The sequence below is a fragment of the Mastomys coucha genome, unplaced genomic scaffold (assembly GCF_008632895.1).
Source record: "Mastomys coucha isolate ucsf_1 unplaced genomic scaffold, UCSF_Mcou_1 pScaffold21, whole genome shotgun sequence".
Lineage (NCBI taxonomy): Eukaryota > Metazoa > Chordata > Mammalia > Rodentia > Muridae > Mastomys > Mastomys coucha.
Window position 1 is genome coordinate 9,643,700 of NW_022196904.1, and position 26,233 is coordinate 9,669,932.

Here is a 26,233-nt window from a genome sequence, read left to right on the forward strand (position 1 = left end):
CATGGTGTTTATCCCATGCCTTCAATCCCAACACTCCAGAGTGAGAGGCCAGTGGATCTCTGTAAAACCAGCCCAATCTACAAATTGTATTCTGTGCCAGACATGGCTACATAGTGAGACCCTGTCTTTCTAGGAAAATAAGTAAATAAAGTATCTCAAGCTGGGCATGGTGGTTAAGATCTGTAATTCAGCTCTTGGAAGGTATAATCAGGATGATCAGAGGTTTGAGGTCACCATAGGCTGTATACCAAGCAGCGTGGCCCGAAATCTGGAGTGGGGAAAACAAACTCAAGATACAGAGTATAGAATCTTCTCCTTTTGATTGCCCCACACTAACAATACCCACTGTGGTTCTGTGCACTAGGGAGATCCTTGAAGGACTTACCAAGTTGTAAGCAGCCAAGGACCCCAAGGACAAGCCCCATTGTATGGTATAAAGGTAGGACATCATAGACCACATCATCAGCTGTGCATCCACAGAAGGGTAGCATGTTGCTCACATGTATGACCCGCTCATGTGATAGGATGGCTGGCTTTGGAAGTCCTAAACAATGAAAGAGCAATAAAGGTTGGGTAGGAAGAGAGATCACAACTACAGGGTGGGTCTCCACAGTCAGATCTGGGTTTGAACCTCTCAGAGGGAACCAAGGATGGAAATTTTCCAGGTAATGTGATGCAAACCTATAATCCCAACACTCAAGAGGGTGAGGCAACTATATAGAGAGTTGAAAGCCAGTTAGAATAAGACTCTGTTTTAGCCAGGCCGTGGTGGTGCACACCTTTAATCCCAGCACTTGGGGAGGCAGAGGCAGGCAGATTTCTGAGTTTGAGGCCAGCCTGGTCTACAGAGTGAGTTCCAGGACAGCCAGGGCTATACAGAGAAACCTTGTCTCGAAAAACCAGGAAAAAAAAAAAAAAAAAGAAGGGACTCTGTCTTAAAAGACCAAAAAATAAATAACAGTAAAGCACAAAAATTTGTTGTTGAGTATGGTTTTGGGTTTTTTTTTCTATATGCTCTCTCTCTCTCTCTCTTTCTCTCTTTCTCTCTCTCTCTCTCTTTCTCTCTCTCTCTCTCTCTCTCTCTCTCTCTCTCTCTCTCTCTCTCTCTCTCTCTCTCTCTCTCTCTCTCTCTCTCTCTCTCTCTCTCTCTCTCTCTCTCTCTCTCGTCCCCCCCTCCTCTGTTTGCTGAAGAAGGCAGTAGCCAGGGGGAGAGCCCAGCCCAGGCAAAAACACTGCAGGGAGGAGGTCTCTGGGAGCTTTTGTGGTGGTGTGGCCATTCTCAGCTCTCCCGAGCAGGACACAGGGCACTCCTGAGAGGCCGGAGGGGGCCTACTGTTCCCTGGGGTAATTCCAGCTCTCCCCGCTCCCACTGTGTCTCAAGCTAGCCTAGACTCACTATGTAATTCAGACTGATTCAGACTGGCCTTCAATCTATCCTTCCTCCCTCCCTCCCTTCCTTCCTTCCTTCCTTCCTTCCTTCCTTCCTTCCTTCCTTCCTTCCTCCCTCCTTTCCTCCTTCCCTCCCATCCTCTTTTCCTTCCTGTAGCAGTGCCCTAGACCTCAGTAGACCCTGAGACCTTAGCACAGCTGACTCCATGATGGAAGTACCTTTCAGGCTGTAAAGAACATAGATAGCACCACCTGCCAGAACTTAGACAAAGACCTAATCCATCAAAGTTCATAGTTCTGAGAAAGTCTCTAAATGTAGTAATCTTTGTTTTTTAGCTTCTGTGCTAACTGTTCTTGTTAACTGAAGTTATGTCAACCCAGAACGTGTGTTTTTGTGATTAGAAGCTCACCCTGAAAAAGGCTCTGGTCTACACTGAGATCCTGAACAACTACAGTAGTCACCAGCTAGCTGATAAAGAATTACCATTGGCTTAACCCATGTCTGAGCAGTCTTCTCTGGAGAATACCCTACAACACTTTCTTCCTTTTTTTTTTTTTTTCAAGACAGGGTTTCTCTGTGTAGCCCTGGCTGTCCTGAAACTTACTCTGTAGACCAGGCTGGCTTCGAACTCAGAAATTCACCTGCCTCTGCCTCCCAAGTGCTGGGATTAAAGGCATGCACCACCACCGCCCGGCCTCTTCCCTCTTTCTTTCCATCTTTGCTTTCTTTCTGCCAAAAGAGTCAATCATTCCTTTATGTATTTATATATTTGTTTGTTTGTTCATTGAGACAGTGCTTCTCTGTGTAGTCCTGGCTGTTCTCAAACTTGATCTGTAGACCAGGCTGACCTCAAACTCAGAGAGCCACCTGCCTCTGCCTCCTAAGTACCGGAATTAGAGGCATTGGCTACCATGCCCAGCTTGAACATTTATTCCCTTTTAAAGACATGGAATGGAGCCGGGCAGTAGTGGCACACGCCTTTAAATCCAGCACTTTGGAGGCAGAGGCAGGTGGATTTCTGAATTTGAGGCCAGCCTGGTCTACAGAGTGAGTTCCAGGATAGCCAGGGCTACACAGAGAAACCCTGTCTCAAAAGCAAAACAAAAAAGACGTGGAATGGAAGGCTTTGTGAATTAGCCTATATTACTTGCACCAGGGATATGCTAATTTGTGTATTAGTCCAATCTTAGTATGTGCTCCACTGAAATGAGCAGACTTTGAACTCTGCAGACTTTGATCCTCCTGCCTCTTAACCTTCTGAGCACTGGGATTTACATGTGAACAGCACCTAGTCCCACTCGCTGGTTGGTTTTCAGAGCTGGGAGTAATAAATCAAAACAAAATAGAGCCACACTATCAGTCAGAGTCAAAGGCAGAGATCCAGATGGAGGGCAGAGTTGGGTATCAGAGGACAAACTGAAGGCATGGTGCAAGGTGAGTGGGATCAAGGTCAGAGTGTGTGTGTGTAGTGGGGTAGAGCAGGACCACAGGCATCCTCACCAGTGGTCCCGGAAGTATAGATGAATAGGGCAGGCGATTTCCACTTAATATTAGCTCGAAGGCTGGCAGGTACTGGGTCAGAAGGTGCAGCATCCAGGGCAGCTCCCAGGGCCTCTACTCCCGGAGTGGGTGAGCTGTGGCCAAGGTAGAAGCAGTGGATGTTCTCAGCTAGCAGCTTGGGAAGGACTTCTTCCAAGTTCTCCTGGAGGTCTACAGGGACCATCAGAGGAGAAAAGAGGCAAACCTTACCTTCTACCAAAGTCAAGGAGACCCAGAGACAGAAAGGCAGATCCCAGAGGAAAGCTTTCTTGTTCCTAGATAAAGAAACCCCATAATGCCAGGCGGTAGTGGCACACACCTTTAATCCCAAAGGCAGAGGCAGGCAGATCTCTGTGCTTTGGGGCCAGCCTGGTCTACAGAGTGAGTTCCAGGCCAGCCAGGGCTACACAGAGAAACCCTTTCTCAAAAAATCAAAAAATAAACAAACAAAAGCTCTTTGCCTAGCCTCCAGAAACTTCTGACCTCCCTTGCTTCTGTCCCTTTCTGCTCTTTCTGACTCTGAGACACTCACCTGGATCCACAATCAGCACACTGGCCCCAGAGCTCCGCACAGAGTGTAGCAAGGGCATCCCTCGGATGTGTGGATTCATCCAGGCCACAGGGTAGCCCAACTTGGCCAACCCCAGAAACATACTCAACGCAGCAATAGTCTTGGACGGGAGTACTAAGATGGCAGCAGCATCTCTTGCCTCCTGGTCTGTGATGTCCTTCAGCTTTTCTTTCAGGGCCCATGCTGCCTGACAGGCCCTGGCATTCAGCTGGCCACTGGTGATTGAGCAGCCCTCAGACCCAGTACACACCAAGGCCACCCGGTCAGGCCATGCCTGCGCTTGCTGCTCTAAAGCATCCACAAAGGTTTCTGGAGGATGTCTGTTAAAGCGTTGCCTAAACTTCAGGCCAAAGAAAAGCATCTTGAAGGCGTAGGCCATATCTTTATGCAGCCATCGTAGCCCTGGGGGTGGCTGTAGAGGCAATAGGAATAATGTAAGAGCTGCTCCTGCCAGGCTCAGCCAGTGGGGCATCCAGGAGCTGATCCACGGTCTGCCCAGCAATGCCAAGCCAAGCAGCAAAAAGCATGTGGGGTCTCCCAGGAACCAACGCAGGGCCAGAGCTGTAGCTGCTGGCCATAGGGGCTGCCCCAGGCCAACCAGCAGAAGCAGCAACAGCAGTAGGATGGTTAGTTTCTTCCAAACACCCATGGCACTGGCTCTTTCTGAAGTAGCTGAGAGCGTGTAGTCTCAGCTCTGACTTGTGCTCTGAAGCCCTAACTTCCTGCCTTTAAGGAAATCTGTCTACCCACTCCCCAAATATGACCAAGTACTATCAGCAACTACATGTAACCCCTGGACTCTGTCCTTTTGTTACTTAGTTCTTACTGGCTGGGAATCCTACAGTTCCAGCCCCCTGCCGGATCACCTGGCCTGCCCCACCCCCTTGGAAACACCAACCACCCTCCTCCCCAGGGCTGGCATTTGTCTCCATCTCCTGTCTGTTAGGTATGGGAAACTAGGGAGACAGGGAAATAAGACCTGCTTGACTCTGGCCAAGTGAAAAAGCCAGATAAGTTACACAGCCTGTGGTTTTATTTGCCTGACTTATGAAACTGAGCCCTTGTTCTGAATAGAGACAGGCTGCCTGTCAGATAGACAGTTAACAACTCAGTAAATATTTAGAACACCTTTATCATTTGGATTTAAACATACTTCTGTTCTCCACCATAAGCCTGCTCTTCTGGTATCCCTGTGGATTGAGATTTGGTGTAAGAAGGAACCAAACTGAAGCCATTTTGAGTAAAACTTCCATATTGAATAGGAGTCAAATAATGTTTAAGTTCCCAAGACCTCCTTGGGTATCTGCCATCCTGGTTGATAAGTTGTATACTAGGTAAGTTGCCCCACCACAGTTAAATAAATCAGTGAGACCAGGATAAATGTACCACATAGGGAAATGTCCCTAAGAAAGTCCTTTATCCCTGAATCCTGATTGGTAGAAAACTGTAAATAAGTGTAACTTGGTATAGTTCCTTGTAGTTTTGAGAATTAAAAGTTTTGTAACATTTTGCCTCGTGGTCACAGTTCAACTCCTGATTCTCTTCCTCATCTCTGATCTATCAGTAGTGGCTTGATTGCAATACAAAACAATTTTTGTTTTCTGTTTTGAGTTGGTGTGCATTGGTGGAGAATCCAATCACTTTACCCAGGTCCCTGATTTGTTCAAGACCTCCAGAGGTAAGCTCCTTTCTGGTTCTATTTAGAGCACCATTAGTTGACTCACTGAAGGAGGCTGGAGGCAGTACTGCTTTCAGAGTCTGGCAGGACTGAGGGACACCTCATCTGCATCCTTAGCTCCTTTGGTAGGGCTGGTGGAACATCTGGTTCTCTTCTATCTCCTCCCCCAGAGTATTGGCTATCATCAGCATGGCAGTTTGTCCGTGTCTGTCAGTCTGTGTCTGTAGTTTGTTTCCTTTCATTGTTGCTCAGTGTTTCATATTCAGAGAAATGGGCCAAACTTTATCTGCCCATCTACCCCTTGGCTTAGTCTTAACTCATTCCATGCTGTCACTACCATAGCGAGACCAAAACAGTGAAATAATGTGGTTGCAGAATGAAGTGCTTGGGCTGGTGGGCAGCTTTCTCCAGTAGGGAAGCCAGCAGCTAGTCCCACTACAGATCTGCTGTACCCATGAGAATTGGACTAAGCAGGTAGCTAGATGCTCCTCCCTTGAGATTACAGCTGGGGGAGATGAGGAAAGTTTTGTCTGTTTTAAATCTATAAATGTTGTGGCCACTACGTTTTTTTTTTCTTATGGTTTTTCAAGACTGACTGGTCTTAAATAACTGAGTTTACTATGGTTTATATGTCGTGGTTATATATTTTTGGTTTATAAATTATTGGGTATAGTTCGAGGACAGCCTGGTCTACAAAGTGAGTTCCAGGACAGCCAGGGCTACACAGAGAAACCCTGTCTCAAAAAAAAAAATTATTGGGTATAGTTAAAAATCTATAACATTAGTAACAAAAGGTTAGTTTAAGATTATATAATTCAGCCAGGCAGTGGTAGCACATGCCTTTAATCCCAGCACTTGGGAGGCAGAGGCAGGCGGATTTCTGAGTTCGAGGCCAGCCTGGTCTCCAGAGTGAGTTCCAGGACAGCCAGGGCTATACAGAGAAACCCAGTCTGGGGGATGAGGGGGAAGAACGTACTTTAATGGCAGCCAGACTTTGTAACATAAGGGTAATGCACTTGGTATTGATTTTAGAGACACTAAATTGTTTATACTGTTAAAACTACGTTTTGCTGGGCTGGTGAGATGGCTCAGTGGTAAGAGCACTGACTGCTCTTCTGAAGGTCCTGAGTTCGGATCCCAGCAACCACATGATGGCTCACAGCCATCTGTACAGCTATAGTGTACTCATACACATAAAATAAGTTTTAAAAAATATATAAAAAAAAACCCTAGGTTTTGCCTTCTACAAATTATGATTCTACTCTTTGGTATTCTACATAATTTTACAAATTATGGTCTTGAAACAAAGGTACTTTATTTTGATATTGAAAGATATTGCAAAAAAGCACAATTGAGAGATTTTAAACTTCTCTAAAGAAATTTTTGGAGTTTTAAAGAAAATTAAAAACTGGGTATTTTGGGCTGGTGAGATGGCTCAGTGGGTAAGAGCACTGACTGCTCCCCCGAAGGTCCTGAGTTCAGATCCCAGCAACCACTTGGTGGCTCACAACTACCAGTAATGAGATCTGACGCCTTCTTCTGGTGCATCTGAAGACAGCTACAGTGTATTACACCAAGCGAGCGGGGCCATCCTGACTTCAATTTCCAGTAGCCACACACATGATAGCCCACGGCCATCTGTACAGCTACAGTGTACTCATACACATAAAATAAGTAAATAAATCTTTAAAAAAAACTGGGTATTTTATTTTATTTTTTAAGATTTATTTATTTATTTTTAAGTATGTGAGTACAGTGTAGCTGTCTTCAGATACACCAGAAGAGGGCATTAGATCCCATTACAAATGGTTTTAAGCCACCATGTGGTTGCTGAGAATTGAACTCAGAACTTCTGGAAGAGCAGTCAGTGCTCTTAACTTCTGAGCCATCTCTCCAGCTCACAAAACTAGATATTTTAAAAACAACTTTTAAAATGTTACATTTATAAGGCTATGGAACATTTTAAACTTTATCAGATATTTTATTATAATATCTTTATGAATATATGATCTTGCTAAGTAGGTAAATAAAAGACTAAAATTTAGGGCCACAGCTAAACACCAGAGATTTCCTATCTTATGATGCAGTAAAACATTAACCTTAAGCAACTGGAACAATTTCTCAACCTATAGGTTGCAATACTTTGAGGGTCAAAAGACATTTTAACAGAGGTAGTCCAAAGCTGCCTGCAAATCCAATGTTTATTTTATGGTTGGGGTCACCACAACAGGAAGAAAACTAAGTTAAAAGGTTACAACATTCCAGGCAGTGGTGGTGCACACCTTTAATCCCAGCATTTAGGAGGCAGAGGCAGATGGATTTCTGAGTTTGAGGCCAGCCTGGTCTACAGAGTGAGTTCCAGGACAGCCAAAGCTATACAGAGAAACCCTGTCTCAAAAAGAAAAAGTTACAACATTTAAAAATTGAGAGTCACTGGCTTTAAAATATGTTACTCCTGGGGACTGGGGAGATAGCTCAGCAGGTAAGAGCACTGACTGCTCTTCCGAAGGTCCTGAGTTCGGATTCCAGCAACCACATGGTGGCTCACAACCACCCGTAATGAGATCAGACGCCTCTTCTGGTGTGTCTGAACACAGCTACAGTGAATTACTCCGGAGCGAGCGGGGCTTGCAGAAGTTCTGAGTTCAATTCCCAGCAGCCACACACATGATGGCTCATGGCCATCTGTACAGCTACAGTGTATTCATGTGCTCATACACATAAAAAATAAAATAAAATAAATCTTAAAAAAAAATGTTACTCCTTACCTAAGGACTATTCAGGCTAACAGAGACTGACGTAATGTTATATGCTAACCTCCTTGTTTTGACTAGCAGTGTTAAGCTATACAGTGAACTTTTGTGTTCTATAATGATATACCATGTAAGGATCAAGAAAAGTTCCTAGTCTCTTTATGAACTGTATTTATGAGTTAAAAATCTTATCTTGATACTAAAGAGCTTCAATTCAGAAATTGTTGTTTTTTATTATAAACTGCTCGAAGATGAATAAGCTGTGTTATGATCAGAACTATATTTGTAGTCATGCTAAACACTACTGTAATTAATTACAGGAATAAGCCTTATTTAGCCTCCTGGTTCAAGGAATAGCCTAAAGCAAATAACTAAAAACAGACAAGGCTTGTTTAACTCAGATATGCTTCTTTTTTTTTTTTAAGATTTATTATTATAAATAAGTACACTGTAGCTGTCTTCAGATGCACCAGAAGAGGGCATCAGATCTCATTACAGGTGGTTGTGAGCCACCATGTGGTTGCCAGATACCCTCAAACCTGTCAAGAGATCTGCTGATTAATTAATTAGATAAAAGATCTGCTGATTGTGGCATTTAAGATGTTTAAACTTACTATGACACATGAGAGTCTCAGATCCTAGCAGTGGCCCCCCAAGGTATCCAAGAAGATAAAGTGACAAAGGGCTCCACCTGGATTATGACTCCCCCAGTGCCTTGTCTGCTATGAGGGCTCAGCCCGAACTATGGACAAACAGAACACAGAAGAGTTGATTGCCTCACTTTACCTAGACTAGATGAAGTCAGTCCCTCCCATCCTCCTCTTCCACAGGAATGACTTTTATGCTGTCCTGATACCTCTCTGCCTCCATCACCATAGACAACTGGGGCCTGAGATAACTGTCTAGGTAATGGACTAGGGACTAGTCTCTCATTCTAATTGATTCATAGGTAAACCTGTCTGCCTTTTCTTAGCAAGAGACCTAGTAGCTTTAATTAACCAATAAACTAACTAATGAACTAACAAGGTGGTTGATTACTTTGGGGGAAGGAGCTTGAGGTCTAAAAAGAGACCGTGAGAAGGGAGGTTAAGAGATACCATGGGGTAGGTGAATCATGAAACATGGCCATGGAGAAATAGTTCAGCGGGAAGAGCACTGACTGCTCTTCTGAAGGTCCTGAGTTCAAATCCCAGCAACCACATGGTGGCTCACAACCATCTGTAATGAGATCTAACACCTTCTTCTGGTTTGTCTGAAGACAGCTACAGAGTACTTAGATATAATAATGTCTTTGGGCTGGAGTGAGTGGGGCCAATCACAGTGAGCAGGGTCTACAGGAGCAAACAGAGATGCTGAATTCAAATTCCCAACAACCACATGATGGCTCACAACCATCAGTACAGCTACAGTGTACTCATGTGACCTCCCTCAGCCTCAAGCGGGCAGAACCAGACCTTGTCATTGCCCCGAAGCAGCTAGCCCACTTGGGTGGAGTTCCTGAGATAAAGAAAGCCCCTTTGTCCTGCCGCTTCTCTGCCTCTCCCAAAGTTCCTGCTAGGAGCCACGCCCTGCTGAGCTGCTTCACCTGCCTTCCGGACAGAACAACAAGATGCTAATTAGGCCACAAGATCCTGGCTTACAGGAAGGATGGGTTTCCCTGCCTATATATTCTCAGACTCTGAAATACACACTGGATCTTGATCGGAACCTTTTGACTTGGTCTGGTTATTTCTCTCACAGTCCGATCCCCCTATTTTCCCCCAGGACCCCACCTCTCTTTCAGAAACCTGGTTTGTGTGTAGCAGCTGGCAGCTGCATACTCATATACATAAAAGTATATAAATGAATAAATCTTTTTTTAAAAAAGAAAGAAAACATGGCCATGAGGGCTGGCCAATTGGAGTAAGAGTGGCCCGAGCAGAACACAATGAATTATAACTCTGGTTTATTTATAGGTAAGTAGACAAAGTAGCCATAGAGGGTTGGCATCTGCCCAGATCTAATGCTATTAAGCCTTATTATAAATATAAAGGTTTTTTTTGTTTTGTTTTTTTGGTTTGGATTTTCAAGACAGGGTTTCTCTGTGTAGTCCTGGCTGTCCTGGAATTCACTCTGTAGACCAGGCTGGCCTCGAACTCAGAAATCCGCCTGCCTCTGCCTCCCAAGTGCTGGGATTAAAGGCGTGCGCCACCACCGCCCAGATAAATATAAAGGTTTTGTGCCTATTTTGGGGGAAACTGAATGATGGGGGGAAGGGGGCATAAAAACCCCAGTTAATATTCATCGCAACATGGTAAAACTGATAAAAGAACACTGACTGCTATTCAGTCACAAGCTCACAATTTTGTTTCCTTTGGTTATCTTCTAAATATAGACTTAAGGATATCTAGAACTATCATCTCCTCTGATAAACTAAGATTTCTGTGAGCTTCAGGGAGACCAAACTGTCGTAAGGCTTGAATCCACCAGTCACAGGTCGAATGGGCTCCAGATACGGAGAGTCTGAATTTCTGCACCTGTCTGTTCCTGAGAGTGAGATGATCCCCTGCTCTTGGAGTTCCTTCCCCTCTCCAACTACCAGAAAAGTTTAGCTTATGTTCCTAGTCTGTATTTGTCTCAGCAGATCTCCACCTGGCTGACAGACACCATCCACGAAGCACCTACAGAGTGCAAACTGCTGAGCTCTGAAAGCTGATGAAAAAATAAAATCAGTCCAGCTGTAGTTTTGCTCCCTGTCCCTTCAGCTGGACCAGCTAATCGAATACTTCTGAGAAATGCCCCATTTCCCAGCCTTTGACTAGCTTTTCACCCTCCCTGGGGGCCTGACAACTGACACCCCAAGTTTCAGCTTGAAGTAGTTACAGAAGAGTACATTGTCCCTGCTCATTTAACAGTCTGAGAGTGTTAAGTTAAAAGAAAATTTACTTTGGGAGAAACTTGTTTCTGTGTCAAACATTCTGGGATAGTCTGGGATACCTTAGCAAAAATAAAACAAAACCTGTTGGATAGGGAGGAACAAAGGAGACAAGCTGATAACCGGTTCCAAAATCATTTTGATTGGTCCTGTCCACTGGCCCTCCTTTTCCTCCTGCTACTCAGTTTTGTTCATGGTACTAAGGACCCAAAACAAGCCCTTATACTCTGAAATAGTATAATCAAGGGTTTGAATAATGTACAAAGCCAAAGGAGGAATGTAAGAAGGAACCAGACTGAAGCCATTTTGAATAAAACTTCCATTTTCAATAGAGGTCAAAGTTTATGTTTCCAAGACCTCCCTGGATAATTGACATCCTGCTTGACGGAAAGAGTGCTTGGGCAACTTGACATCCTGGTTGGCAAGTTGAGATGTGAATGCTAAGTAAGTTGGCCCACCACAGTTCAATAACTCAAATGATGGGAACAGACAGGATAAGAGTACCCCCAAAGACATATACCTAAGGAAGTCTCTCTATCCCTGAATCCTAATTGGTAGAAAAATGTAACTTGCACAGATGTTTGTGGTTTCTAGGCTTAAAAGCTCTGCAACATTCTGGCTGAGGGTGGGATGGGGGAGTTGCAGTTCAGCTCCTGAGTCTGCATTCCTGATCTATCAGTAGTGGATTGATTACATTTTGTTTTGTTTTGACTTGCTATTTGAGTTGTGCTGAATCTAAGCAGATCTCATAACAGTGGGACTCAGAGGCTGAGCTATCTATGCTTGTGATGCCAAACACAGAGGAACCCTATGGGCCTAGAAGACACACAGGTAAGGCTGGGGCCTGGCCTTGTAGGGTAGAACCCTTCTTCCTCTGGCACCAGTATGGATGCATAAGACATGGGAAGGAGACAGGGGATGATGCCTCTCCAAGCTGATAGATCTAACACTGGTTTCTTTGACAGTAGGTTACCGGGTTATTCAATTGGCAAGCTGGGTCCTAGCCATTTTTTTTTTGTTTGTTTTTTTTGTTTTTCGAGACAGAGTTTTTCTGTGTAGCCCTGGCTGTCCTGGAACTCACTCTGTAGACCAGGCTGGCCTTGAACCCAGAAATCTACCTGCCTCTGCCTCGAAGTGTGCCACCACCGCCCGGCTGGTCCTAGCCACTTTTGCATCCCACTTACCTAACACAGCCATCCAGTTCACTCTGGGTTCTCTAGTACTTAGTACTTAACATCTAGGGTTCAAATGCCCTCAAAGCAGCGTGGCTCCCAAAGAACCCTCCTGAGCATCTCACAAGTAGATGTCCAATAATCATGTCTGTCAAAATGGTGGAATCTTAAATCTAAAAGGCTTCTGGTTGAAAGGCGACTCCAGCAGGGCAGTGGTGGTGCATGCCTTTAATCCTAGCACTTGGGAGGCAGAGAGGCAGGAGGATTTCTGAGTTCGAGGCCAGCCTCGTCTACAGAGTAAGTTCCAGGACAGCCAGGGCTACATAGAGAAACCCTGTCTCGAAAAACCAAAAAAAAAAAAAAAAAAAAAAAAAAAAAAAAAAAGAACGGGAACTCCATTTCTGCATTATAGAAATGTAGCAGCCAACACTGGGTCCGGGACTCCCCGGCCCACAGGACTGAACACTTCAGGACTGTTATACATGAAGACCAACCACCCACCTAAATCCCAAAATACAAGTCTAGGGTATCAAACCAAATTGTGCCTACCTGCTCAGGAAATCTCAGGTTACTGCAAAAGTGTAAATCAGGAACATAGGGACCAAACCCCAATCCCACAGCCCAGAAAGCCTACGAGGCATATACTGGCCCAATGTCCTTTATTAGATTGGAATCCTAAAGTCCCAAGCTAGGTCCATCTGGGCCTCTGTAGGTGCCCAGTGAGGGAAGGGTGCTCCAGACTGGGGGGTCTGCGCAGGGGCAGAGGACAACTCTAGACACCATACCTGGCAGGGGGTGGGTCACAAATCCAGCATCAGGTCCTGTACTGGCTGGTTTTGTGTGCCAACTTGACACAGGCTGGAGTTATCACAGAAGGGAGCTTCAGTTGGGGAAGTGCCTCCATGAGATCCAGCTGTGGGGCATTTTCTCAATTAGTGATCAAGGGAGTAGGACCCCTTGTGGGTGGTGCCATCCCTGGGCTGGAAGTCTTGGGTTCTATAAGAGAGCAGGCTGAACAAGCCAGGGGAAGCAAGCCAGTAAGGAACATCCCTCCATGGCCTCTGCATCAGCTCCTGCTTCCTGACCTGCTTGAGTTCCAGTCCTGACTTCCTTTGGTGATAAACAGCAATGTGGAAGTAAGCTGAATAAACCCTTTCCTCCCCAACTTGCTTCTTGGTCATGATGTTTGTGCAGGAATAGAAACCCTGACTAAAACAGGTCCCAAGAATGTATCTGCCCAGCTCAACCTGGAAATGGTCTCTGAGGTGGCAGGGGCCCTGATCATCTCGCAGTCCCATCGGGAGAAGCTAAGCAAGTGCAGGAGAGAAATAGGGTTCTGGGTCGCAAGTCCACAGGGAAAAGAGGTTCAGAGTAGGGAAGGGAAAGGGTCCGTACTCCAGAGCAGGAGCCTTCTGGCGGAGTGGATCTAGTCCAAGGTGGCTGACTGCACCAGCCGGCTGTGTGAAGTTGGCTCTCAATCAAGGTGCAGGGTGAGCTGCCAGGTGTCGCTCCAGCAGTGCACGGTGTGAGAAAACTTTGCCACAGGCAGGGCAGGGCGCACGTTCAGGCCTATGTGTGCGCATGTGCACATTGAGTGAGCTCTTCTGAGTGAAGCGCTTGGCACACACTGCACACTGGAAGGCTCGCACACCAGTGTGTGTGACCATATGCTTGAGCAGGTAGTCACGTAGCGAGAAGGATCGCCAACACACAGCGCACTGATGTGGCTTCTCCCCTACAGATGACAAAGCAAACCACATATTAGTCCGGCTTGCTCTTCCTGGAGTCTGTCCTGTAGGGACTCTTCTATTCTCCCCTCCGGGGTCAGGTCAGGAACCTTTTTTTTTGTTTTTTTGAGACAGGGTTTCTCTATATAGCCCTGGCTGTCCTGGAACTCACTCTGTGGACCAGGCTGGCCTCGAACTTAGAAATCCACCTGGCTCTTGCCTCCCAAGTGCTGGGATTAAAGGTGTGCGCCACCACCCACCGCCCTTTAATGTGTAGCCTAGGCTGGCCTCGAACTCGTAATCCTCCTGCCTCTGCCTCCTTCAGCAAATCCTACCTGCTGTGCAGGGAATCCCTCTCCTGCACCCACATAACCATTGTCTACAAGGGACTCTAAAAAAAGAGCCCTGTCTGGAACGACACCCATTGCCCATCTGGGCTACACACACAGATCTCTCTCACACAACCTCAAAGACTCTTCTTGCCAACTTGCACCAGATTCCTCTATTCAGACCCATATTATGAGCCACTTTTATGAGAAGTAATTCCAGCTTCCTTCACATCAGGCCTCTTCCGGCAGCTTCCACTGTAGAAGCTGGCCATTTTCCTACCAACACTTCCTTTAATCTGGCCACCCCAGGCTGAGTCTAGCTTTCCAATGCCTTGAAGGCTTTTTGCGAAAGGCAGGCTCCCACTTCCCAATTAACCCCTTTATAGGAAGAAGCCAAATTTCTGGCTTTTAGGGTTAACACAAAACAAAGCTTCTCAAGTGCCCAATCCCAAATCTCCAATGATCAAGAATCTCGGAAATCGGCCGGGCAGTAGTGTCGCACGCCTTTGATCCCAGCACTTGGGAGGCAAGAGCCAGGTGGATTTCTGAGTTCGAGGCCAGCCTGGTCTACAGAGTGAGTTCCAGGACAGCCAGAGCTATACAGAGAAACCCTGTCTCGAAAAAAACCAAAAAAAAAAAAAAAAAAAGAATATTAGAAATCATGTGAGTAAAGGCGATTTCCCACTTACCAGAGTGGATGAACATGTGCTTGGTGTAGTTTTTCCGGGAGCTGAATGTCTTGCGGCAGTGGCTACACTCATAGGCGGGTTGCTCAGCACCTGGGGCACTGGAGGCTCGCACAGGAGTGCCTGAGATGGCTGTGGCCTGAGCAGCAGGAGCTGTAGGCACAGCCTGGGTTTCTCCCAGCTGAGCACTGGGGGCTGCATCTGGCTGGAGCGTGGGGTAGAAGGTGGTCAGGGGTGCAGGGGCTGGCCCAGATGGAGTAGAAGGTGTTGGCGCTGGGGGACCGGGAGCACCCAAGTGAAAGGGAAAGAGAGCCACGGGGGGACCAGGGGTCTTCACACCAGTTGGGCGAGGCCCAGTCAGGGCACAGTCGGGTGGAGCAGACGTTTCCACCGGACAACCTTCTGGACCTCCGCTACCTTCCTCATGCCAAGCGGACACATAACTATCTGGGAACACATCTTCAGTGACCCCAGTCCCCCGAAGGAAATCTCTCCCGGCACCACCATAATCAGTGATGCCAGTGGATGCAGGCGGATCCTCTCGCGCACTGTCAGCTGCAGCGGTAAGGAAGCCCCCTGCACAGTCGGGGAAGGCAGGGAGAGCCTGGCCCTCACCCGGGCCGCCACCGCCACCGCTGCCACCTTCACCTTCTTCAGCGTCGGTTTCTTCATCCGTTTCCTCATCGTCATCCTCTTCACCTCTGTCTTCAGGCGCCACAGTCAGCGCCGGCTCGGCATCAGGCCCCTCGGCCTTGATTGGTGCTGGGGGTGCAGGTAGCTGAAGACGCGCAGGCTGGCGCTGCTTTCGGCTGTGCGCGGCGTTGGGATGACCTGGAGGGCGGGCGGCCAGCAAGTGGCGCAGACGGTGGCGCAGCTGCGCAGGTGCTAGTGGAGGGGGCACGGGTGGTGGCAGAGGTGCAGGCGCTGGGGTGTTGGGGACACGAGCACGAGCGATGATCTGTGTGCACTCATCAATGACCGTCTGGATGCGAAGCACTGATGCTGCAGTGAGTACCTGCAGCGCCTCACCCTGCGCCACCACCAACGAGCCACTGTACAGGAACTCGACCAGCTGGCGCACTGTCTGCGCAGGCACCACTGGTGGCACACGAATCTCTGAGTGGCCAAGCAGCAGCTTATCCTGAAAGAAGGGTGAGCCCGCGGCCAGCACACAGCGGTGAGCGCGCAGAGATGCCTCTCGGATGCGCACAGTCACATCACAGAAGTGACCGCCTAGCCTCTGCCCATTGAGGGTCTCCAGTAGCGAGCGCGAAAAGTTCTGAAGGTGGATGTGGTGCACTGCCTCTGTGGCTGCCATCTGCAAGATGAGGAGACAATGGGGATGGCTTTCTTTCTTTTCTTTTCTAGTCTACCCTAGTCAGATTTCCTTATCCTAGTACCACTAAGGCCCCAAGCAGATCTATGACTACCTCAAGAACAAGGTTCCACTAACCAGTGTTATGTGGAGGTTTTCAGAAGGGTGGGGATGCACTTGCCTCCTGGGAGAATGATTTGGGAGCACCTCTTGAGGCTGAGTATTTGTGTCCATTACACCCGAGGAAAGCAAATAAATAATACATATAATAAGGCCATTGCAACCTTGTTTTTTCTTTACATCGCCTTAGAGGTGCTAACTTTTGAGTTTTGAAAATGCACAAGGGATGTGAAAGGCTAGCAAGCTGAAATTCAATGTAGTTTGGCAATCTCCATACTTCTTATGAACCTAAGGTTATCATCCTGGCACTAATCATACTGAGGGACTGGAAAAGGGAAGATACTCTTCCATCACACACACACACACACACACCACCCCCACCCTCCCAGCCCTGCCTCCTGCAAAGGAGCTGGGAATCAGAATTGTCAGTTAACTCATCAAGCAGATAACTCCAGGTCTCTCTGGGTCTGTCTCCTTACTCAGCAAACAAGGGTGTTTCACTTGGATCGGATTGTATACACTGCTCTAAGGGAAGAGAATCAAGATACAGGATTCGCCCTGACACCTGTCCTCCAGCCTGTCTCTCCAGAGCAGGGCCTCACTTAATCCTGCCCCTTACAAAGGGACTACTGAGATCTCAGACTCAACGTTTTGAGTAGTTAAATTTTAGTTTTCAAACTGTACTGTGGGAACCTAGCCATTGGTTGACCTTAGTGGGAGACCAGTTCCCAGGACCCAGAAACAAGGGGACCAGGATGACCAGGCAGGGAGAAAGTAACAAACAACTGCCAGGTGGCTAACTTGCCCCTGAACCCTAGCATGAGCCAGCACCAATCAGAGACCACCCCGTACTTTCCTTTGTTTTAGTTTTCCCTCTGCCCCAGCAACTGTGTAGGTATAAAAACCTGTCTAAATTTTTGCTTGGGGCCAGACTCCTCTACCCCTGCGAGGGATATGAGTCTCGCCCCAGCTTGCTGGAATAAAAAGCCTCTTGCTGATTTCATCAAGTTTGCATCTTGGTCGTGTTTGGGGTCGTCGCTCCCGGGATTTGAGTGTGGGGGTCCCTCCGGGAGTCTCACAGTTTCTAGATCCTTAACACAAAAACACCCTTCCCTCTATCTAGGCCAGATTCCTCCCTTTCTCTCAGAGTATTGTATACATTGTGTTACCACTGGCCTGGACTACAGGAAGTCACCATGCAGGTCCCTTCCACATCCCCTCCTCCAGGCCATTCCCTCACGCGGCAGCCAGAGGGAGCCTGCGAACCTAGTTTATCTGGGACCTCTACGACGATGAATTAATTCTTCAAACCGAGCAAGGCTTTGAGCCTGCCTCTGCCAAACGGCCTCCTTTTTCAAATAATGCGCCAACCCCATAACTCCTCCTCAAACCCACCCCCACCCTACTTCTGGGACGCTCGGACTCCTCAGATGCAACAGAATCTTCCTGGATGCCTCAGAACAAAGGCACACTCTCCCACATCTGCTGCTGCATTCTCGCTACAACTCCCTCACCCATGCATGCATCTTGTTCCATCAACCTATCTCTCACTCCCACCCTATGGGAGAGTCCCCTTCAGGCCCGCTACGTCTGCACCCCCAGAGTTTCCTGCCTCGGCACCCTTGCCCGCACCCTGCCCCGATCCTACAGCGCCCTCTTGTGTTCGCAACGTGCACACCGATCCTCACGCATGAGTCCCGCTCCTGGCACGCCCCAGCCTTCTCTGAGACTCTGAGGCAGGGGGGATGCCCACTCGAGCCTACCTCCACCTCCGACTCCTCAGGCACCAGGCCCTGCAGTGGCTGCCTCCTGCTTGTCAACTTGAAGGCCGCACTTCCGGGCGCCGAAGCGGAACAGATAGCCGGGGCACAGGTCGAACGATAGTTGGGAGCACGTTTCCGGTGTTCTTGTCTCGACTAGGCAGTCGTTGAGCAGAAATTCCGGTCTGGTTCGCGCCAGAACAAAATCGCAGAAGCTGGGGAAGGTAGAGCTAGGGATCAGTAGGCTGGAGCACGATTCCATCGTCTCCAAGCTGATCCGAGTGAGCTGTCACTCAATCCTCGGGCCACGCCCTCATTACTCTCAGCCAGTCTGGAGAGGGCGCTGGAGTCGGGCGGCTGAAGGTGGCCTGGACTTGTTCTGGTGGCTTTTTTCCTGCAGAGAAGTCTCTCTCTGTCTCTGTCACTCTTTCTCTATTTGTTTATTTACTTATTTTATGTGAGTACGTTGTAACTCTCTTCAGACACACCAGAAGTGGGCATCAGATCCCATTACAGATGGTTGTGAACCGCTGAGCCATCTCTCCAGCCCTGAAAAGTTTCTCTTGAGTCTCTTATATGCTCCTACCCCAGATGAAGAAGCTTTGCAGAGCTTCCCTGCAGTCATCTAAAGAACAAAGGCCCACCTTCCCAAGGAAGCATTCTCATTCAGTGCTCCCACTTCACCCCACCCAGACTCCCAGGAATTCACTGCTCTATAAATGAATGGTTGAAGAACCTCAGCTTGGCCATAGGTCAGAATAGAACGTAGGACATGAAGTGGTGTTGAAAGTAGTCAGAAAGCAGCAGGGACTAAATAAGTGCCTAGCCAGAGAGTCATCCAAATGGGGCTCCTAAGTGGTCCTTTTTTTGTCCAAGCCACCCATGAACCAAACCTATCAAGTGGTGGTTGGCCTTCCCTTCCCCTCAATTCTTGGGACAATCAATCAGCCACCATGTAAGGCCAGGTACCAGTAAGAAGAGCTGGAAAGAGGCACAGAGCTCTGTGTCTCCGTGTAAATGGTGCTGTGGAATCTAGTGGGTGGTGCCTCAGGAGGAAGATGTCAGGATGTTTTGTTCCCCATCCTGGACCCATACTGGATAGCTGTACTGTAAATGTGTTTGAAAGTCTGGTGAAGTGTGAGCCCGGTAAATCTTATTAAAACCCAAATCTAGGACTGGGAATGTAGGTCAGTTGCTAGAGTGCTTGCCTTGGGGTCAGAGGCCATGGGTTTGATCTCAGCATCACAGAGATCTGTGCATTGGGTCACACCTATAGTCCAAGAACTTGAGAGGTTGAGGCAGGAGTGGCAGAAGTTCAAGGTCACCCCCAGATATCTGAGTTGAGCCCAATCTGGGCTACATAGAATGCTATTTGGGGGTGTGAGGGGGGGACGAATTCAAAATTTAACAGCTAGGAATGCTTGTAATCCTATAACTTGAGAGGGAGAATCTGGAAGAAGAGTTTAAGAAAGCTTCAGCTGTAAGAACCTATTCATTAAAACAAAACAAACAAACAAAAAACACCCAAGTAAACAAGCTGGGACAGTGGCTTGCATGCATGATCCTGGGTTGAAATAATTAACAGCAAGCTGAAGAGATGGTTCAGCAGTTAAGAGCACTGACTGCTCTTCCAGAGGTCCTGAGTTCAATTCCCAGCAACCACATGATGGTTCACAACCATCTGTAATGGGATCTGATGCCCTCTTCTGGTGTGTCTGAAGACAGCTACTGTGTACTCATATATACATTAAGTAAATAAATCTTTAAAAAAAGAAAGAAAGAAAGAAAGTAAGAAAGGAAGAGAAAGAAAGAAAGAAAGGAAGGAAGAAAAAGAAAGAAAGAAAGAAGCCAGGCAGTGGTGGTGGACACCTTTAATTCCAGCACTTGGGAGGCAGAGGCAGGCAGATTTCTGAGTTCAAGGCCAGCCTGGTCTACAGAGTGAGGTCCAGGACAGCCAGGACTACATGGAGAAACCCTGTCTCAAAAAACAACAACAAAAAAAAGATTCTTAGCCCAAGAATGAGACTTTGCTTTCCCCCACTGAATCACTTCCTTCATTCTGGATAGGCTTCTCTTTGCTCATTTCTCCTCAGCAAAAGGACCCTTCTCTGTGCCCACGTGGTTCCCTCACCTTCAAATTAGATTGCTATGCCACCCACGCCCTCCTTAACTTCAGGCTTCCTCATCTTCTGTCATGTAAATGGTATCCTCCATCTTTGGAGCCTCCTATAGTAACACACAGGCACAGCCCTGTCCTGGGCTGCCTTTGAGCTTTACATTATAGACCTATGAAGCATCATCAAATTAATCTGAGAAAGAGTTCAAAATCTAAAACCATTCCCCCAAATCTGGGCAGGGTGGCACATGCTTTTAATCCCTGCACTCCTGAGACAGAGGTAGTCGAATTACTGTGATTTTAAGGACAGCCTGATATAGATAGTGAGTTCCAGTGAGTGACAGCCAGGGCTACATGGAGAAACCCTGTATTGAAAGACAAAAATAAATAAATAATAAAAATGAACTAAAACAACAACAACAACATCAAAACCCTTCTCCAAAACTTGGTACCCAAGATAGTGCTGTACATCTGTAAGCCCTATTGATACTATCTAGGAGTGTGAAAGAGTTAAATTTGAGACTTGTGCTGGCTAATGAGAAAATTGCAGGTTTGAAGAAAAACACAGTGGACCAAGGTCGAATATGTCCAAATAAGCCTGGGCAAAAGCAAGCTGTTAAGACATTCTGGGAACTAACAGACCAAAAAGATATAGAAGAGAAAACATGCAAGGATATGTCTGGGCAGACACTGAGTAGTGGGCCATCTGGTCCTCTTAGATATGGTTTAAGGTCAGATGCTCTGTTGATTCAGATTAACACCAACCTTAGGAATTTTCCACTCTGTTCTACATGTGATATACTTAATATTTGAACTAGCCAATCATGTATAGCCACACTGATTCCTTTGTTCCCCCAGACCTTTTTCCTATATAAACCCCTAGCCCCTGAGCCTCGTGGTCGATTCCACTATCCCCTGCGTGAGATAGGTATGGTGTTGGCCCGGATTGTTCCGAAATTAAACTGCCTCTTGTGATTACATCAAGACGGTCTCTCCTGATTCCTTGGGTGCACGTCCTCCTGAGATTTGAGTGGGGGTCTCCCCACAAGGGTCTTTCAGGTGCAGGAATGGATTTTTTTCTGAACCAAACATTCAAAAGACAGCTTTAATCCCAGCACTTGGGAGGCAGAGGCAGGTGGATTTCTGAGTTCAAGGCCAGCCTGGTCTACAGAGTGAGTTCCAGGACAGCCAGGCTACACAGAGAAACCCTGTCTCAAAGGAAAAAAACAAAAACAAAAAGAAAAAAAAAAAGACAGCTGGACAATGGTAGTGTATGACTTTAATCCCAGCACTCCTAAGGCAGAGGTGGCAGATCACTGTGAGTTTGAGGCCACCCTGGTCTACCTGGTCTACAGCATTCTAGGACAGCCAGGGTTACTCAAAGAAACTCTGTCTAGGAAAAACAAAAAACAAACAAAACAAAAAGATTCAAAGGGGGTTGGAAAGATGGCTCAGTGGTTAAGAGCACTGACTGCTCTGCCAGAGATCCTGAGTTCAATTCCCAGCAACCACATGGTGGCTCACAACCATCTGTAATGGGATCTGAAGCCCTCTTCTGGAATGTCTGAAGACAGCTACAGCGTATCCATATAAATAAAAAATAAATAAATCTTAAAGATTCAACCAGGCTGTGGTGGTGCACGCCTTTAATCATAGCACTTGGGAAGCAGAGGCAGGTGGGTTTCTGAGTTTGAGGCCATCCTGTTCTACAGAGTGAGTTCCAGGACAGCCAGGGCTATATAGAGAAACTCTGTCTCAAAAAACCAAAAAAGAAAAAAAAGAGAGAAAGAAAGAAAGAGAGAGAGAGAGAAAGAAAGAAAAGGTTATTTAAGGAAGACTGCTCTAGTAGATTCAAAAATAATAGTAACAGGCCGGGCAGTGGTGGCGCACGCCTTTAATCCCAGCACTTGGGAGCAGAGGCAGGTGGATTTCTGAGTTCGAGGCCAGCCTGGTCTACAGAGTGAGTTCCAGGACACCCAGGGCTACAGAGAAACCCTGTCTCGAAGGAAAAAATATGACTGCTCCTAGGTATGGTGAAGGAGAAATTTTACTGTAGATAAAAGGGAATGCATAGCCAGTGGCAGACATGTCTGGGAGTGTCCAGAGCGTAATGACCCAGAGCCAAGTAAGCAGAGCGGGGAGGGGAAGAGAGAGGAACCAGATGCATCAGCCAGGAGGCTCAAAAAGAATAGATGAAAAAGATCAAGTAGCCCAAATGGTTAGATTATACAGGGAAAGAAGAATAGGGGAAGGGCATTCTGGCCCCTGGGCTGGAGAAGTTTAGGGTACAAGGCTGGGTATGCCATCCAGAAGGGCTCTGTGACAGATAGAGACTGAGGGACACAGGGAGAACTTGGCAGCCAGGTCTGATATGATGTGATAGATACACATCTCAGCCATTTGTCCGAGGTTTGAAACCTAACACAGAGGACCCAGGTTCAAGTCCTAGTGCCCACTGGTGGCTCAAAACTATTCACAACTCCAGTTCCAGGGGATCTGATATCCTCTTCTGTCTTTCTTTCTTTCTTTTTTTTTTAAAGATTCATTTATTATTATAAATAAGTACACTGTAGCTGTCTGAAGACAGCTACAAAAGAGAGTGTCAGACCTCATTACAGGTGGTTGTGAGCCACCATTGGTTGCTGGGATTTGAACTCACAACCTTCTGAAGAGTAGTCAGTGTTCTTACCAGCTGAGCCATCTCACCAGTCCCCCTTCTGTTTTTCTTAAGCACCAGGCACTTGTGTGGTACACACACATACATGCAAGCAAACCACCCATACACCATAAAGTAAATCTTTTGAGTTTCTTGGTTTTTGTTTGTTTGTTTGTTTAATATGTTCCTTGCTGGGCGGTGGTGGCACACACCTTTAATCCCAGCACTTGGGAGGCAGAAGCAGGCGGATTTCTGAGTTCGAGGCCAGTCTGGTCTACAGGGTGAGTACCAGGACAGCCAGGGCTACACAGAAAAACCCTGTCTCACATAACCAAAAAAAAAAAAAAAAAAAATCCTGGATTGTTTGGGTAACTCCAAAGTAATGAAAAGGGTTTTTAGAGGCATATGTGCTTAAAGTAGAAGAAGGTTCCAGAAGCTTAGAACGGGGTAGGCATGTGACAGAATGAGGGGGCAGAAACATGACGTGTACCCTAGACAACAAGCTGGAAAACAGGAACTTTAGGCATACAGCTGCATAGAGCTAGATTTGCCTGCAACCTGATGACCTGTTAAGTGAACTTTTCTCTGAAGCTTTCAGATAAAGCTTGCTGGCCAGTATGAGGCGCAAGGTATTCAGCTGCTAGTCACTTGCTGACATAGCAATAGGTAACAGAAACATTTGAGGGCTGGAGATGATCCTAAATTGGGATCTCCTACACTGCGTGAAATCAGGAAAAGCAGACAGACCTCTGAATTGGAAGGCAGTCCATTCTACTACACAGCAAGTTCCAGGGCAGCAAGGATGACATAGTGAGACCCTGACTTAAAAATAAATAAATTAGGGTTAATTTCAAAACAAGCAAACAAATCCGAGAAACAGACAACAAACAGCCCACAGCACAAATCAATCTTTAAAAAAACCCACAAAGGTCTCAGACCTGAAGGAAGAGACCTGAACACAGGGTTGAGTTGATGGGCCTGCAGGAAGGCTAGGATGTGTTTAGGAAGAGGATCTAGCTGTAGTGTTGAGGGTCATAGCTGGGCGGTGGTGGTGCAAGCCTTTAATCCCAGCACTTGGGAGACAGAGGCTGGAGGATTTCTGAGTTCGAGGCCAGCCTAGCTGGTCTACAGAGTGAGTTTCAGGACAGTCAGATTAAAGATCTTCCTCCTTTGGGTAAATCAGGTCTTCATTTTCCAGTACTCTTAAAGTGGGTACTGCTAGTTAGCATCTTAACCTCCTCTTGTAATATGAAGCTAGTTTCATTTAAGGTCATCCACTGCGACAGGTACTATCCAGGGCAAAGTCCAAAACTTAGGTCCTAAGTCTACAAACCAAGCTCCACCCTAGTGGGCCTAGACTGTAACCAAAATACAGACACCTTATCCTTTTTGTTTCCTTTTCACCAGGGAACTGACACTTAAAATACCCCACGGAAATTGTTTCCTGATCCAAGACAGATTGGAGGGTGGAACAACTCCTGGCAGGATGAAAAGTAGTGGGAACAAGAAGAGACAATACAGGAAGGGGAGGAGGTGGGAGTTGAGGAAGGGCAGTTTCCAACCCCAGAAGAGCCTCTAGAACTGCAGTGGGGACCAGAGGAAGCCCAAGAAATGACTACGGAAGTAGTAGAAATAGAAGACCTTAGAAATAATAGCATCCAAACAAATTAAAGACAATAAAGGGGGGTGGAGATGAGGAATGTTTGCTGGAGGGGAAAGTTTTCTGGAGCAGCTTTCATATGTAAAAACATTCCTGTAGCCATGGCCAAGGGCTGCAATTTCAGGAAGGACCCTTCCTTAATTACCTTCAAGGCTTCCACACCACATCTGACTCTTGATTTGGGGGTGGGGGTAGGGGTATGGTATTCCCACTCCGGGTCTAGCCTTTGCACCACGTAGGGAAAATGTGGCTCTCCCTTCCTGCGAGCTCCAGTTTTGAAGGTTTCCCCACTGACTGGAATGTGACCTTACCCCCTGCTGTTTAAACCATCCTCAGCATGCCAAGAGTCTCAATCTCTACCTTGATTCTCACTAATCTAAAGTCACCTTGAAGTAATGGTTTTGAGCAGTACCTAGATAAAGAGTTAGACAATATAAAGTCTTGGTACCTACTCTCTAGTCCCTGTCTCCTTCCCTTGGGCTCCTGATCCTCCAAAACATGAAAAGTTCTTTTTTTCTTTTCTTTTCTTTTTTTTTTTTCCTTTTTTGGTTTTTCGAGACAGGGTTTCTCTGTGTATCCCTGGCTGTCCTGGAACTCACTCTGTAGACCAGGCTGGCCTCAAACTCAGAAATCCGCCTGCCTCTGCCTCTGCCTCCCAAGTGCTGTGCTTAAAGGTGTGCACCACCACCGCCCGGCTGAAAAGTTATTTATTTTATTTTTATTTATATGAATACACTGTAGCTGTCTTCAGACACACCAGAAGAGGGCGTCAGATCTCATTTCGGATGGTTGTGAGCCACCATGTGGTTGCTGGGATTTGAACTCAGGACCTTTGGAAGAGCAGTCAGTGCTCTTTTTTTTTTTTTTTTTTTAAATATGGTTTATTAGTGGACAGAATCTTTTTTCTAAGATTTATTTATTTATTATACGTAAGTACACTGTAACTGTCTTCAGACACTCCAGAAGAGGGCATCAGTTCTCATTATGGGTGGTTGTGAGCCACCATGTGGTTGCTGGGATTTGAATTCAGGACCTTTGGAAGGGCTGTCAGTGCTCTTAACTGCTGAGCCATCTCGCCAGCCCCCTGAAAAGTTATTTTTAATTAGAAAAAATTTATATTGTCTGGGGTTAGGAGGAGAGGGACTTGGGGGTTGAGGTGGTGGTGGTGGTGCAAATGTTTAGTGCTAGTACTTGCACTGTTAGGCCGTAGGCAGATCTCTGAGTTTGAGGCCAGCCTGGTCTACAGAGTGAGTTCCAGGACAGCCGGGGCTACACAGAGAAACCCTGTCTCGAAAACAAACAAACAAACAAACAAACCCCAAAACAGGTAAATAAAAAAGATGAAAAAAAATCCACAAGTAATCTATAAGTATTTGCCTTCATCTGTGTTTGTGCAAGCTTGGAGGCCAGAAGAGTGCATAGAATCCCCTGGAACTGGAGTTACAGATATGGCAAACCACCACGTAGATGCTTGGAATTGAACACCAGTTCTATGAAGAGCAGCCAATATCTTACTCACTGAACCACCCACCTCTCATGACACCAAAGACATGTATTTTATGTGCTGCTGAGTGTTGAACTCAAGGCCTCATGCAAACATACATATATATGTGTATGTGTGTAAGTATATATGTACATGTATATGTATATATATGTGATATATAATTTTTTAATCATATTTATTTGTTGTAATAGGCCACACATGCCATTGAGTGCTTGTGGAGGTCAGAGAACATTTTGGGGCATTGATCATTGATTTTCTCTCTACTATGCATGGATTCTGGGACTCAATTTAGGTCATCAAGTTCAACATCTAGACAGCTGGTCTTTTTTTTTTTTTTTTTTTT

General features: G+C 46.6%; 2 protein-coding genes across 4 annotated transcripts in view; both read right to left on the minus strand.

Moving 5' to 3' along the window:
* Positions 1-12,946, minus strand: part of Slc27a5 (solute carrier family 27 member 5) — a 19,987-nt gene extending 7,041 nt beyond the window's left edge. For 2 of the 3 annotated variants that reach the window (XM_031385376.1, XM_031385378.1), the window contains exons 1-3: positions 3,462-6,013; positions 2,891-3,100; positions 386-544 (exon numbers count right to left, since the gene is read on the minus strand). In XM_031385376.1, the coding sequence (XP_031241236.1) occupies positions 386-544; positions 2,891-3,100; positions 3,462-4,149 (1,057 nt within the window). In that variant the 5' untranslated portion in view covers positions 4,150-6,013. Of the gene's footprint in view, positions 1-385; positions 545-2,890; positions 3,101-3,461; positions 6,014-12,802 lie in introns of those variants that run through there. The other variant, XM_031385377.1, reaches the window with a different exon arrangement.
* Positions 12,947-13,125: 179 nt separating this feature from the next.
* Positions 13,126-18,279, minus strand: Zbtb45 (zinc finger and BTB domain containing 45). Its single transcript, XM_031385379.1, has 3 exons — positions 17,958-18,279; positions 14,763-16,077; positions 13,126-13,752 (listed from the first exon to the last, which is right to left on the minus strand). The coding sequence occupies exons 2-3, from the start codon at positions 16,075-16,077 to the stop codon at positions 13,496-13,498; spliced, it is 1,572 nt and encodes a 523-aa protein (XP_031241239.1). The 5' UTR covers positions 17,958-18,279; the 3' UTR covers positions 13,126-13,495.
* Between the last annotated feature and the right edge of the window lie 7,954 nt (positions 18,280-26,233).